General features: G+C 44.2%; 1 protein-coding gene across 6 annotated transcripts in view; it reads right to left on the bottom strand.

The window, feature by feature from the left end:
* Positions 1 to 239: 239 nt before the first annotated feature.
* LOC109896348 (collagen alpha-6(IV) chain) overlaps positions 240 to 15,334 on the bottom strand; it is a 162,101-nt gene continuing 147,006 nt past the window's right edge. For all 6 annotated transcript variants that reach the window (XM_031832084.1, XM_031832085.1, XM_031832086.1 and 3 more), the window contains 14 exons: positions 15,015 to 15,137; positions 14,396 to 14,577; positions 14,232 to 14,295; positions 13,661 to 13,843; positions 13,367 to 13,474; positions 12,981 to 13,172; positions 11,096 to 11,212; positions 5,920 to 6,081; positions 5,424 to 5,522; positions 5,083 to 5,229; positions 4,719 to 4,835; positions 4,193 to 4,384; positions 3,703 to 3,989; positions 240 to 3,392 (listed from right to left, as the gene is read on the bottom strand). In XM_031832084.1, coding sequence (XP_031687944.1) covers positions 3,135 to 3,392; positions 3,703 to 3,989; positions 4,193 to 4,384; positions 4,719 to 4,835; positions 5,083 to 5,229; positions 5,424 to 5,522; positions 5,920 to 6,081; positions 11,096 to 11,212; positions 12,981 to 13,172; positions 13,367 to 13,474; positions 13,661 to 13,843; positions 14,232 to 14,295; positions 14,396 to 14,577; positions 15,015 to 15,137 — 2,231 coding nt within the window. In that variant the 3' untranslated portion in view covers positions 240 to 3,134. The remainder of the gene's footprint in view (positions 3,393 to 3,702; positions 3,990 to 4,192; positions 4,385 to 4,718; positions 4,836 to 5,082; positions 5,230 to 5,423; positions 5,523 to 5,919; positions 6,082 to 11,095; positions 11,213 to 12,980; positions 13,173 to 13,366; positions 13,475 to 13,660; positions 13,844 to 14,231; positions 14,296 to 14,395; positions 14,578 to 15,014; positions 15,138 to 15,334) is intronic.

Below are 15,334 nucleotides of genomic sequence, written 5' to 3'. Positions count from 1 at the left end.
GTGGCATTCTTAAAAGGCTGCATGTCCCACAGGCAGCCCAATTATGTTATTTTTCCACAAATTGCTATTTTGACAATAACCTGAGAAAAATAGTATAATTGGTCTGCCTGTGTAAATGCAGCAAAATGAACCCCCAATCCGAGAGTGGTTAAAAACTGTTGATGATGTTGTGTTAGTCAGTGGTTGACAATCAAATGTGACTGCTGTGGCTTTCCACGGAAGAGATGACGACAAAATAAAAGTGTTATCACCTAAGTGTTATACTTTAATGTTGTCTTGTTAAGCACACAGCACGTTCTGTGTTAAGTACCTACTAGGTTAGGTATGTTGCACTCTTCAAATGTGGTAAATCCACGACATCAAACAACATACATTTCATTTGGACCCTTTTACAACATACTGTAGTCTTGATCTGTATAGGTGGTATATCATTTTGTTTAATTTCTCTCAAACAATCCTACTCATTGTTCTTCATTCAATCTGAATCTGTGTTAGTTGTAAATACTTTTATTTCATTGCGAACACAACACTGCACCTTTTGACCAAATTTGTTGAGGAAAATGTAGCATAATCATTGCTGTTATACATCTCTGTTATACATGTAAAATGTGGATTTGTATGAAAAATATTTATTTTTCAGCTTCTCAAAATTCCTTTTAAGACAGTGGAATATATTCAACAGAGGTCAGTGTCAAAACAGTGACAATAAAAATGTGTTTTTATCTTTTTGTGTCATTCAAATATAACCATAGAATTATATATTTCCATATAAAACATATCCTAAACTTTTTTTGTTCGTTCGAATGTACAGATCATATTCCCCAAAATGTATTTGTAAATAACCTTTGAACCAGGGAATAATTACAGTGAAGTATAAGAATTACAATCTAGATTACAGACAAAAGAACAACAAATGAGAAAAAATCTAATTGAAAAAGATGTACTCAGGGCTACCAATGAGAGATGGGCCTATGTGTTAGACATAGAGGTCATAGTGGTTACAACTTAAGTCACCCAGCACTTTTAACATCAGTGGCTGCGTTCCAGGCCACCTACATTGCAGGCGTTGCATTGGCGTCAGATTGCTAGATCATATGATGTGGTTAGCTGATATATGAATCACCTATCCAGGTGTTTTGAGATCTCGCAGGCGTCTGCAAATGTAGTCGCACTGGAACGCATCCATTGACATGACAGCAACTGAGGAGAGCAGATAGGGACTACAGCAACACAGTAGGCCTTATCGTTTGCTCTGATAAAATGTATGGTGAGCTTCTGTCCAACAACAAATATTGTAACGGAAAATGTGTGTGTGGTGTGTTTGTTGTTAGTTTGTGATTCCTTCCAAGCAGTTACCTCGTACTTGTATGTTTTGGCTCAAGTATGGGTGGTGGAGGGTTTTATAAAACCCAAATTTGGTCACAAAAAATGGAGCGAAGATAGTTACTCTCCTCACCTCGATAACCTGAGTGAAACCATGGAGAAAATGATGGTTCTAAATAATTACAAAGCCAACATGATTTGGTGCAATGTACGATTGGCTTGGTCACCCATTCCAGTCAGTGAAGGAGGTGAGTTTAAAGTAGCAATATTCAATATCTGTTTCCATCCAAAGTGTGAAACCCCCCTAACAACTGCATTTGTAAACAAAGGGTTGGGTCTTGGGAACATGGAACTGCCATTGAGTTACTTTAATTCTATGTTATCTGTCTAACACAGTGACAGTTAAATGACACAATTCACTATTAGGGTCTCACTGTAGGTGGAAACTCAAATTATGGAGTGCTCCTTAAAAGGAGATGACATGGTCACAATAATCATGTGTGTTCAGTGTTGATGGCTTGTGTTCCAGCAGTGAATTGGGGGGGGGGGGGGGTGGGGGTGATGTTGGTGGTTAGAACCTTCAACCTCCATCGCTGTAGCTAAACTGAAAAGACTGACTCCATTCATACCACAGGAGGTTGGTGGCACCTTCATTGGGGAGGACTGGCTCATAATAATGGCTGGAGCTGAATAAGTGGAATGATATCAAATGCATGCAACACATTGGTTTCCATGTGTTTGATGCCATTCCATTCGCTCCGTTCATGCCATTGTTGTGAGCCGTTCTCCCCTCAGCAGCCTCCTGTGATTTATACCAATTATAGGCACTCGCATTACTGCAATACATTCACATTCACATACACATAAATGGGATCTTCTATAAATAGAAGTATGACCATTTCTTCAAGTGATTCGGCATGGGATGACGTTACCTCACTCGATCTGTCTATGCCACTCATTCTAATATTTGAAAAGTGATGGATTTGTCTTTTTCAAAACTGTTGTCAAGTTGAGCCCCAGGGTAGGGTAGCAACAAAAAAAAGAACATATTGGTTTCTAATAGGACCACAAGCATATATCGTAATACACTTACTGTTTCTCTTAACTGAAGCAGACATAATCGATATTATACGTGTGTGTGTGTGTTTGAGTATAAAAAGCGGCTGACTAGCTATAGCAGTTAACAGGTATGTGTAGCAGGTCTCTTAGGTTCATGACTGCATGTAGTTGTAACAGTAGAGAAGGTATTCATCCCAAATAGCATCATATTCCCTATGTAATGCACTACTTTGGACCAGAGTCCTATGGGTAGTGCACTATATAGGCCATTTGGGATGTAGCCAAGGAAGTGAAAGCGGTTCAGTGCAGGCCAAAGGGGTGGTTTGGGGTTGCACTCTCCGTGGTAGCCGTGAATGTTTTCAGACACATAACCATAGTAACGTGAAAATAACAAAATGAAGACACATAAAACACACAGTATAGCACCACTGTCGGTAATAATCTAGTTGAGAACAAGACCGCTCATCTCTTCATCCCTTTCTGTCTTACATCAATACAAGGGCATCATAAACCCACAGAAGGGCCCTCGTCGGCTAATTCGGGAGCCCCTCACCCTCCTAGTGAGACCCCTAGATGAAGCAGGAGAGGTGCTCAAATTCAGTCAGTCAAAGTTAGTTTTTTTTTGGCATTTCAATTACTCCACCTCCACCTCTCTCTTTTCCTTTCTGATAAGTAATCATCACCCTCTCCTTTGTTGTTTCAGTCTCTCTCTTTTTCATTTCCCATCTCTCCATCTTCGTCTCTTATCCCAGCTACAAGATCTTGCTGCAGACTTGACAGCGACTGACTCGGCTGCGTTGGTTGCCTCCCTTCAGTGTGTCCATCGGAGGGGGGTCGAACTCCCGGTTAGGCTCAACCGTGGTCAGCCAGAAGCTGTACTTGTTGGCAAAGTAGTGGCAGGTGCCCTTGGCCCCATTACACTCGATGAAGGGCGTGGCGCGGAAGTCTTCCAGACAGGACCCTGGAGAGGACAGGGACTGGCCGCCGCCCTCAGCCCCGGCAGCAGTGTGCTGTATGGGGGGAAGGGAGAGAGCGAGAGGAGAGGAGGGGACCAGACAAGACCTAGGTGTTAGTCTCTAGATGGTGGTTTAGACTATGTAGTTATTGGGTAGTGAACTAGCTTTCATTAGAGAATCAAATATAGGCCAGGATTCAAAGCGTGATTGACATTTAAAGGCCATTTTACGATTGAGCCGACATCTTCAGCGGTTGCCATGAATGTGATCGCAAACGCAGGAATATTGGCTTAAGGCATTCTGGGCGACAACGCTCTATAATGCACAGTGGATTAAATCTGGCCTTAATCCCGCCCCAACTCACCATGAGAAAGGAGTACCCGATCCAGAGGGATCTCCAGCCGGCAGGGCAGGTGGGGATGGTGAGGTCCTGTGAGTGGACAGCTACAGGCTGGGAGTAGGCCTCGCACACGGAGCACCTGCTGATGTACTGGCTGATAGCCTCCTCTCCCACCGGCATCATGGGGATGGGTGCCGTGGTGGACAGCCAATAGGACTTGTCGTTGCGGCTGGCGTAGTAGCAGATCTCATTGGGCGTGCAGTACAGGAACGGGACAGTGCTGAAACGGGGAAGGCAGGAGCCTGCCATACCTGCGAGAGAGGGGAGAGGAGGGAGAGAGGTGGAGAGAAGGGGGAGAGATGGGGGAGTCGGGGAGGAGAGATATAAAGCTGAGCTTTCCGCAAGTTTTGTAGGTCGCTCTGCCTGCCTGAATTGTATAATCGCTCATGTTGCCCTTGTGTGTGTGCGCGCGTGTGTGTGTGTGCGTGTGTGTGCAAGCGTGTGTGTGACGTACCAAGGTCCTGGTTATGGGCCTTCTCCTGTCCCTCAACATACAGCAGACTGTATCCTTCCCAGAGCTGAGCCATGCCCTGAGGACACATGGGCACCTGGTTGTTCTGACTGTGCTTCACCAGAGTGTAGCCAATACTCCTGCTGCGCGCCACACTACCTGGGGGACCCTGCAGGCCAGGCTTACCGGGCAGACCTGGGTGAGAGAGGAGAGGAAGGGAGGGAGAGGGGAGGGGAGAAGTGGGGAGGGAGTATGTAAGTAGTACAGGTTCAAATGTTGGGTATCACTTTACTTAAAACCTCCGGCTATAATGCATTATGATGCGGTTATAAAGCAATGTAAGACTTGTCATGTTGTATAGAGGTCGATGTGTGTTCGGACGGATTCACATACAGACATTCTAGATACACACTCATACTCACAGTTGGCAAATACACTGTAGGCACTATACGCGCGCGTACGTACACACACACACACACACACACACACACACACACACACACACACACACACACACACACACACACACCTTGTGACCCGGTAGGTCCAGGGAAACCAGGAGGACCAGAGTCTCCCAGAGGTCCGTCCAGGCCTGACCCTCCGTTCCTCCCCAGCTTCCCTACCGCGCCGGGCCTTCCTTTAGGACCTGGAACAGAGGAGGAGGTTCTGATGTTACTTCATGTTTTAATCCCTAATGGGTCAGGTTTGGATCAGGGTACTGTAAACTGATCCTAGATATGGGATTAGGGGGTGACTGTGGTAAGTCTGAATCCACACAAGGCAAAACTGATCCTAGATCAGTATTCCTTCTCTGAGATGCTTTGTGAATATAGTCCCAAGTAGGTTACTTACCCCCCTGCCTGGCCTCTGGCTGTTCTAAGTGGGCTACTCACCCCCCCTGCCTGGCATGCCGGGATTGCCTGCTTCTCCCACGGACCCTGGAGTTCCGTTGGTCCCGGGGTCTCCCATGTCTCCATAGGGTGTCGGAATGTCCGGCCTGGGGAAAGTTATACCTTGGGGTCCCTTACGACCAGTATCACCTAGAGGGGGAGGGAGAGAAGTGTGAGGAGGGGATAGAAGGGAGAGGAAGGACAGGATAGGGAAAGAGAGAGAGGGGTAGAGAGAGAGAGAGAGCAAAATGAGAGATACATTTTTTACAATTAATTAATCAAATTGACAAAGACAAGTGTTTCATCTTCAAGATCAGTGTGTGTTAAAAGGATAAGTCTCTCACCTCTCCTTCCTTTGGGTCCTTTCCCACCGTAGTATCCTGGATCTCCAGGGAAGCCCATTTGTCCTGATGCTCCACTGTACCCAGAGTCACCTCTCTCTCCTGGGCAACACAGCAACAACAACAACAACATTTACAACACACCCCATCAGACACGCGGTACACCAACTACGGGGTAAGAAAATGTCAGATAAACATCCAATTCTGGCTGATACTTTATTGAGTTGTCAACAAATGTGCCCATCAGACAAATTGTACGTTTCAGATCAACATCCAATTTAGGTTGATACTCAAACGGGAATCTTACTTGAAATAAATCTTAAAAAAAAAAAAAACTATATGGTTGACCCTATGATTTGACCCTATGATTTGACCCTATGAGTCTATAAGGCTACCGTCAAGGGTAATCATCCTCAATCTGAGAGCCATCATCACTGTACCTTGCTTTTGAATCACATTCGGATGGATATTACAGTACATTGATTTGTCATCCCTGTACCTTTGAATCCAGGGTTCCCGTCCCGTCCTGGGCCACCTGGACCCCCAGGGTCTCCACGGTTACCAGGGGTACCAGGGATGCCAGAGAGCCCAGAGTCGCCTCTGTCCCCTTGGGCTGTACCGGGCCCCGGTGGGCCTGGGGGGCCTGGAGGACCACGGTAACCTGGAGGATCCGACCATAAACAATTAACACAAGAGTGAACCAGCTACAGTATAAAGGTCTATAGAGTGTTGGATTTAGATGGAGGGAGGAGAATGAGAGATGACTCAGAGGGAGAAATGGAGAGAAGGAGAAGGAGAAGAGGACAACCTGGAGGAATGGACAGAGGGGAGAGGAGATGTTAACACTCAGTAAACTAGGTATAGATATAGAGTGGAAAGAGATGGAGAGATGTAGGGAGGAAAGAGAGAGGGGAAAGTAGAAAGGAGTGGAAAGGAGGAGAAGAACATGGAAGAAAGAGGAGGAAATTGAGATGGAGGAATATAAGGAGACTAATCTCAGCTGATCAAATCAAATCAAATTATATTAGTCACATGCGCAGTATACAACAGTGAAATGCTTACTTACGAGCCCCTAACCAACAACGCAGTTTATTAAAAAAAAAATATGAATAAGAAATCAGAAATAAAAGTAACAAGTAATTAAAGAGCAGCAGTAAAATAACGATAGCGAGACTATATACAGGGGGGTACCGGTACTGAGTCATTGTGCGGGGGCACCGGTTAGTTGAGGTAATATGTACATGTAGGTAGAGTTATTAAAGTGACTATGTATAGATGATTACAACAGAGAGTAGCAGCAGTGTAAAGGGGGGGCAATGCAAATAGTCTGGGTGGCCATTTGATTAGATGTTCAGGAGTCTTCTGGCTTGGGGGTAGAAGCTGTTTAGAAGCCTCTTGGACCTAGACTTGGCGCTCCGGTACCGCTTGCCGTGTGGTAGCAGAGAGAACAGTCTGTGACTAGGTTGGCTGGAGTCATTGCCTTGCGGTCGGAGGCCGAGCAGTTGCCATACCAGGCAGTTATGAAACCAGTTAGGATGCCCTCGATGGTACAGCTGTAGAACCTTTTGAGGATCTGAGGACCCATGCAAAATCTTTTCAGTCTCCTGAGGGGGAATAGGTTTTGTCGTGCCCTCTTCATGACTGTCTTGGTGTGCTTGGACCATGTTAGTTTGTTGGTAATGTTGACACCAATGAACCTGAAGCTCTCAACCTGTTCCACTACAGCCCCGTCGATGAGAATGGACGTCTTTTTCCTGTAGTCCACAATCATCAAATCAAATCAAATCAAATTTATTTATATAGCCCTTCGTACATCAGCTGATATCTCAAAGTGCTGTACAGAAACCCAGCCTAAAACCCCAAACAGCAAGCAATGCAGGTGTAGAATCATCTTCTTTGTCTTGATCACATTGAGGAAGAGGTTGTTGTCCTGGCACCACATGGTGAGGTCTCTGACCTCCCCCTATAGGCTGTCTCGTCGTTATCTGTGATTAGACTGTTGTGTTATCGCCAAACTTAATGGTGTTGGAGTCGTGCCTGGCCGTGTAGTCATGAGTGAACAGGGAGTACAGGAGGGGACAGAGCACACACCCCTGAGGGGCCCCTTTGTGGAGGATCAGCGTGGCAAATGTTTTGTTACCTACCCTACAACCTGGGGGTGGCCCGTCAGGAAGTCCATGATCCAGTTGCAGAGGGAGGTGTTTAGTCCTAGAGTCCTTAACTTATTGATGAGCTTTGAGGGTACTATGGTGTTGAACGCTGAGCTGTAGTTAATGCATTGCATTCTCACATAGGTGTTCCTTTTGTCCAGGAGGGAAAGGACAGTGTGAAGTGCAATAGAGATTGCATCATCTGTGGATCTCTTTTGGCGGTATGCAAGTTGGAGTGGGTCTGTTTGAAACATGTTGGTATTACAGACTCGGAAAGGGAGAGGTTGAAAATGTCAGTGAAGACAATTGCCAGTTGGTCAGCGCATGCTCGCAGTACACTTCCTGGTAATCTGTCTGGCCCTGTGGCCTTGTGAATGTTGACCTGTTTAAAGGTCTTACTCACATTGGCTGGGGAGAGCGTGATCACACAGTCTTCCAGAACAGCTGGTGCTCTCATGCATGGTTCAGTGTTATTTTCCTCGAAGCGAGTGTATTAGTAGTTTAGCTCGTCTGGTAGGCTCATGTCACTGGGCAGCTCTTGGCTGTGCTTCCCTTTGTAGTCTGTAATGGTTTGCAAACCATGACACATCTGACGAGCGTCAGAGCCGGTGTAGTACTATTCGATCTTAGTCCTGTATTGACGCTTTGCCTGTTTGATGGTTTGTTGGAGGGCATAGCGGGATTTCGTATAAGCTCCTTGAAAGCGGCAGCTCTAGCCTTTAGCTTTGTGCGGATGTTGCCTGGCTTCTGGTTGCGGTATGTACGTACAGTCACTGTGGGGACGACGTCATCGATGCACTTATTGATGAAGCCAATCACTGATGTGGCGTACTCTTCAATGCCATTGGAGGAATCCTTGGACATATTCCAGTCTGTGCTAGCAAAACAGTCCTGTAGCTTAGCATCTGCTTCATCTGACAACCTTTTTCATTGATCGAGTCACTGGTGCTTCCTGCTTTAATTTTTGCTTGTAAGCTCTGTGTGTGGAGTAAAAGGGGTCCAGAGTTTTTTCCTTCTGGTTGCACATTTAATATGCAGATAGAAATTTGGTAAAACGGATTTAAGTTTCCCTGCATTAAAGTCCCCGGCTACTAGGAGCGCCGCCTCTGGGTGAGAATTTTCCTTTTTGCTTATGGCGGAATACAGCTCATTCAGTGCGGTCTTAGTGCCAGCGTCAGTCTGTGGTGGTATTGTAGACAGCTACGAAAAAGATTAAAACTCTCTAGGTAGATAGTGTGGTCTATAGCTTATCATGAGATACTCTACCTCAGGCGAGCAAAACCTTGAGACTTCCTTAGATATCGTGCACCAGCTGTTATTTACAAAAATACATAGTCCGCTGCCCCTTGTCTTACCAGACGTCGCTGTTCTATCCTGCCGATACACCGTATAACCAGCCAGCTGTATATTGAGAATGTCGCCGTTCAGCCACGACCCCGTGAAACATAATATGTTACAGTTTTGAATGTCCCGTTGGTAGTTTAATCTTCCACGTAGTTAATCAATTTTATTTTCCAAAGATTGCACGTTTGCTAGCAGAATGGAAGGAAGTTGGGGTTTATTCGATCGAATACAAATTCTCAGAAGGCAGCCTGCCCTCTGACCCCTTTTTCTCCTCCTTCTCTTCACGTAAATGACGGGGATCTGGGCCTGTTTCTGGGAAAGCAGTGATATACAGGCCCAACAAAACATATATCACTCACGTCGAGCTCGTCAGACTCGTTAAAGGAAAAAAATAATTCTGCAAGTCAGTGTTGAGTAATCACAATTCGGATGCCCAGAAGTTATTTTTGGCCATAAGAGACGGTAGCAGCAACATTACAGTTGAAGTTGGAAGTTTACATACACCTTAGCAAAATACATTTAAACTCAGTTTCACAATTCCTGACATTTAATCCTAGTAAAAATCCCTGTCTTCGGTCAGTTAGGATCACCACTTTATTTTAAGAATGTGAAATGTCAGAATAATAGTAGAGAGAATTATTTATTTCAGCTTTAATTTCTTTCATTACGTTCCCAGTGGGTCAGAAGTTTACATACACTCAATTAGTATTTGGTAGCATTGCCTTTAAATTGTTTAACTTGAGTCAAACGTTTCTGGTAGCCTTCCACAAACTTCTCACAATAAGTTGGGTGAATTTTGGCCCATTCCTCCTGATGTAACAGAGTCAGGTTTGTAGGCCTCCTTGCTCGCACATGCTTTTTCAGTTCTGCCCACAAATATTCTATGGGATTGAAGTCAGGGCTTTGTGATGGCCACTCCAATACCTTGCTTTTGTTGTCCTTAAGCCATTTTGCCACAACTTTGGAAGTATACTTGGGGTCCATTTGGAAGATCCATTTGCGACCTAGCTTTAACTTCCTGACTGATGTCTTGAGATGTTCCTTCAATATATCCACATAATTTTCCTACCTCATGACGCCATCTATTTTATGAAGTGCACCAGTACGTCCTGCAGCAAAGCACCCCCACAACATGGAGCTGCCACCCCCATGCTTCACGGTTGGGAAGGTGTTCATTGGTGTGCAAGCCTCCCCCTTTTTCCTCCAAACATAACAATTGTCATTATGGCCTAACAGTTCTATTTTTGTTTCATCAGACCAGAGAACATTTCTCCAAAAAGTATGATCTTTGTCCCCATGTGCAGTTGCAAACCGTAGTCTGGCTTTTTTATGGCGGTTTTGGAGCAGTGGCTTCTTCCATGCTGAGCGGCCTTTCAGGTTACGTCAATATAGGACTTGTTTTACTGTGGATATAGATACTTTTGTACCTGTTTCCTTCAGCATCTTCACAAGGTCCTTTGCTGCTGTTCTGGGATTGATTTGCACTTTTCACACCAAAGTACGCTCATCTCTAGGAGACAGAACTCGTCTCCTTCCTGAGCGGTATGACGGCTGCGTGGTTCCATGTTGTTTATACTTGAGTACTATTGTTTGTACAGATGAACGTGGTACCTTCAGGCATTTGGAAATTGCTCCCAAGGATGAACCAGACTTGTGGAGGTCTACAATCTTTTGTTTCTGAGGTCTTAATGGATTTCTTTTGATTTTCTCATGATGTCAAGCAAATAGGCACTGAGTTTGAAGGTAGGCCTTGAAATACATCCACAGGTACACCTCCAATTGACTCAAACGATGTCACTTATCAGGAGCTTCTAAAGCCGTGACATCATTTTCTGGAATTTTCCTAGCTGTTAAAGGCACAGTCAATTTAGTGTATGTAAACGTCTGACCCACTGGAATTGTGATACAGTGAATTATAAGTGAAACAATCTGTCTGTAAACGATTGTTGGAAAATTGACTTGTGTCATGCACACAGTAGATGTCCTAACCGACTTGCCAAAGGAATAGTTTGTTAACAAGACATTTGTGGAGTGGTTGAAAAACAAGTTTTAATGACTCCAACCTAAGTGTATGTAAACTTCCGACTTCAACTGTATGTACAAAATAAGTTAAAAATATCAATCAATAGTTAAACAATCAATCTATAGTTTTGTAAAAGGCCAAATGAAGGGTTAAATTACCTTCTTCTCCATCGATTCCTGGCAGGCCAGGGTCTCCCAGTGGTCCAGGGATATTAGAAATGATCGTCTCCCCACGAAGACCAGGCAGTCCTGGGAAGCCCGTCACACCAGGACCCCCTGACATCCAGACAAGAGTTGGGGTCAGCATCAACACACACACACTCTTATACAATGGGTTAAAGTTATGTATAGTAACCCCAGGTGTAAAATGGTAAATAATAGCTACTTCTCAGAAAGTATTAAAATGTCAAGAGGAATAAAACAAGGTTGTCCACTATCAGCATATTTATTTATTATGGCCATCGAAATGTTAGCTATTATTAAAATCAGATCCAACAATAATATCAAGGGGTGAGAAATCCAGGGCTTAAAAAAACAAAGCTGTGAGAGGTTGGATCCCATAGCCTCATAGAGGATCTAGATAATTTCTCTAACCTCTCTGGATTAAAAACAAATTATGATATGTAAACCATATTAAATATTGGATCGCTAAAAAATACTACTTTTACATTACCGTGTAGTTTACCAACAAAATGGTCCGACGGCGAAGTGGACATACTCGGTATTCGTATCCCAAAATAAAGAAATTCTCTCACTACAATACATTTTAATAGACAGTTAGCCAAATTAGATGAGATCTTGCAAACATGGCAAGGACAACACCTGTTTATTTGTGGAAAAATCACCCTAATTTATTCTTTAGTCATACCCAGTTTATCTATTTACTTATGGCCCTGCCTACACCTAACGAATTGTTTTTAATTATATGAGCAAATGTTTTCCAATTTATTTGGAACGACAAGCCAGACAAAATTAAACTGCCTTTTTATATAATGAATATGAATTCGGAGGGATAAAATTATTAAATATTAAAGCATAGTACCTTTCACTAAAGGCATACAAAACTATAATTAAATTGAATGACAGAAAAATAGTTAAATTCACAAACTTATCAACCGAACATCCCCGGTCATCCCCACTGCCTCTGATCTGGTGGACTGACTAAACCGACATGCTTTGTTTGTAAATTATGTCTAAATGTTGGAGTGTGCCCCTGGCTTTCCGTTAAAAAAAAGATTTAAAAAAAAGAAAATGGTGTCATCTGGTTTGCTTAATATAAAGATTTATAAATGATTTATACTTTTACTTTTGATACTTAAGTATATTTTAAACCAAATAATTGTATACTTTTACTCAAGTAGAACTTAACTGGGTGACTTTTACTTCTATGGAGCAGCATTTTTTAAAATCAAAATGGGTTTTTGGGCAGAAATGCCTTCTGGAACATACGAACATTAATGTGCCGTAATAACAAACTTATATTCCATCCATAAATATGAATACAATGGTTAAATTACGAGCCTAGTTGGTTTATCCATGGAAAAAGACAGGAACGTTCCCACTAGCCATGATTGGCTGAGATAATGTATGGGCTGGACATGCCGGGAGATGAGTTTGGATTGGTCTGCCATGTAGCCCGCTTCTGTCTATAACATGTGCTGTTCAGTATGTGTTGATAGTCCTTTCTACTGCACCGTTTTTGGCAAAAGTCAAGGGGTCTGAATACTTTCCGAAGGCACTGTATATTATCTATGTCTATGTGACCAACCAGTGTTCGAAACCCTGGTCTTCTGCACGCCACAAGACTGTGTCAGCCTGCTGAGCTAAAGCTTAGGCATTAGCTCGGGGAGCTAACACAAGTCTATAGGCAGTGTTAGGGTTGGAGTCGGTCATCATGTTACTCATCAAGGTTACTCATCTATGCTCATCTGTGCTTCTCAGCCAGCTATCTTTAAAGCACTTTGTGAATACTGGCGATATAAAACGTAATATAAAATACATTTGATTGATTATTTGATTGACTGATTGATTGATCTTTCCTCACCTGACTCTCCTCTAGCTCCCTTCTCTCCGTTGTACCCAGGTCCACCTGGGATGGAGGAGCCCCTCTCTCCCTTCAGACCGGCTGCTCCAGGAGTGCCGGGACGACCCCCCTCACTATAACCTGGGGTTCCTGGTAGACCCTTGGGTCCGGCCAGTCCGTTGAGCCCATCAAGACCAGGAGATCCCGGCAGACCTTGAGAAAGAATACTATTATTGCATTATAATATCGCCTACAATAAAATGGCATACTAAAGTTATGTTAGAGCAAGCCATGTCAGTTTAAGATAAAGAACCATCTTCTCTCAGGCCAATGATGCTGTATTAGAAATGGTAATATGTGGCATGGAAAAGCTAGAGGAGACTATGGTTCAGAGTGTCTAAACAAACCTTTCTCTCCAGGTGTTCCAGGGAAGCCGGAGCGGCCAGGTGTCCCGTCTAGACCTCTTCCTCCTGGGTATCCATTCAGACCCTTAGCACCGGTGAAACCAGGGGTACCTGAGAAGGGGAGACCCCCAAAAAACACACCAGGGAACATGTGTGAGCACAAATGAACGTAAAGAAAATATTAATAATGATAAGGTTTCTTTCCCTCTTTTTTTCTATATCACTTCCTGTGACATGATTAATTAACCTGTGTGACCTTTATGACATCACTTCCGGTGACTTTATCACCCGACTCACCCATTTGTCCGGGTATTCCTCGATCTCCCGGTGCTCCCTTCTGTCCGTTGAACCCAGGGCCGCCTGCAAAACCGTTGTCCCCGGGGGCGCCTTTAGCACCTGGGTTGCCTGAGTAACCAGGGGTTCCGGCCTCACCTTTAGCTCCGGGACCTCCGGGGTAGCCGGACGAGTCACCTCTCTCACCTGAGAACCATACAATATACAGGTAAGAACTTAACCAATACAAAACCTTTACACTGAAAAGGTACAGGAAAGAATGGCAGAGATAACACAATACAACTGGTAAGAGAATAGCACAGATAAGAGACCAACAATGGTAAGAGAATACAGTTAAGAGAATAGCACAGATAAGAGACCAACAATGGTAAGAGAATACAGTTAAGAGAATAGCACAGATAAGAGACCAACAATGGTAAGAGAATACAGTTAAGAGAATAGCACAGATAAGAGACCAACAATGGTAAGAGAATACAGTTAAGAGAATAGCACAGGGAAGAGACCAACATAGGTACAGTAAGATGACATGAGGTTCACAGATAGGCATACAACAGGTGATGTGACAGCGACTCACCTTTGGCACCTGGCTGACCAAGGACTCCGGGGTTTCCAGGGAAACCAGGTTCGCCATCGTCACCCTACAGAACAATAATAATGTCAAACTCAGTATAACATCAACTGCCACTTCTGTCTACAACATCACTGTTAAACTCTTTGTATGGTGGTGTATGTGCCTACCCTAGGTCCAGGCATGCCAGGGAAGCCGATGATACCGGGAGATCCTTTAGGCCCTGGGTAGCCTGGCCCGGCTGGGCGTCCGGGGATACCAGGAAGTCCTTGTTCTCCTTTAGCCCTGTCAGCATAACCAGGCAGCCCGGGCAAACCCTGTCGACCAGGCAGCCCTGGGAAACCCTTGTCACCTGGGGACAGGGAGGCACAAAATGGAGGATGTAGGAGCTTGTTGGTGATAAGCATTTGATCCTTAATGGCGGCTGAAGGAGCTTGTTGGTGACACACGTTTAGCACAAAATGGCTGCTGCAGGAGCTTGATGGTGGCCAGGTTGAAGATATCCAGTTTAGGACAACGTAATAATTCCAAGAGGATGCTTTTGAAAATAAACAGATTCATAGGACTAGCACCGTTGCTAAATAGCATCTCTGGTCCGATTGTTTAGAAATCTTCCTCATTTACTCAAAGAGTGATGGGATATTAGAACCCTCTTGTATTAACCTTTGTTATCTTCAGCCTCGGTTGGTGGCTCACATTTTGTAACAAAATGGCAGATGTAAGACCTTGTGGGTGACACACATTTGGCACAAAACGGATGACAATGTTGATTTGTAGCCTACCACCTACCTCTAGGTCCAGGGAAACCGGGTAGACCGTTGGCACCATTGTCGCCCATCTGTCCCTTCTCAATGTACTCAACTCTGACGGGCAGAGAGGGTGCGCCGGGTGGACCAGCGTTACCTCTGTCACCTGGAACACACACACATAGAGAGAAGCCACATCATTCAGTTTCTCTTTGAACCAAATAACACAGTTAGGGTTTGAACCAGCCACAGAAAAACATTGGTGAAACTAAACCAAAAGAAAAGTACTGTGAGACTATTCATCATGTCATATTAAAATGATAATCTACTCCCTATCAACTCCCTTCCCATCATTCCCTTAGT

This window comes from Oncorhynchus kisutch, linkage group LG9, assembly GCF_002021735.2.
Source record: "Oncorhynchus kisutch isolate 150728-3 linkage group LG9, Okis_V2, whole genome shotgun sequence".
NCBI lineage: Eukaryota > Metazoa > Chordata > Actinopteri > Salmoniformes > Salmonidae > Oncorhynchus > Oncorhynchus kisutch.
Note: the sequence above shows the minus strand (reverse complement) of the source record. Positions and strands in the feature narration are given on the sequence as shown.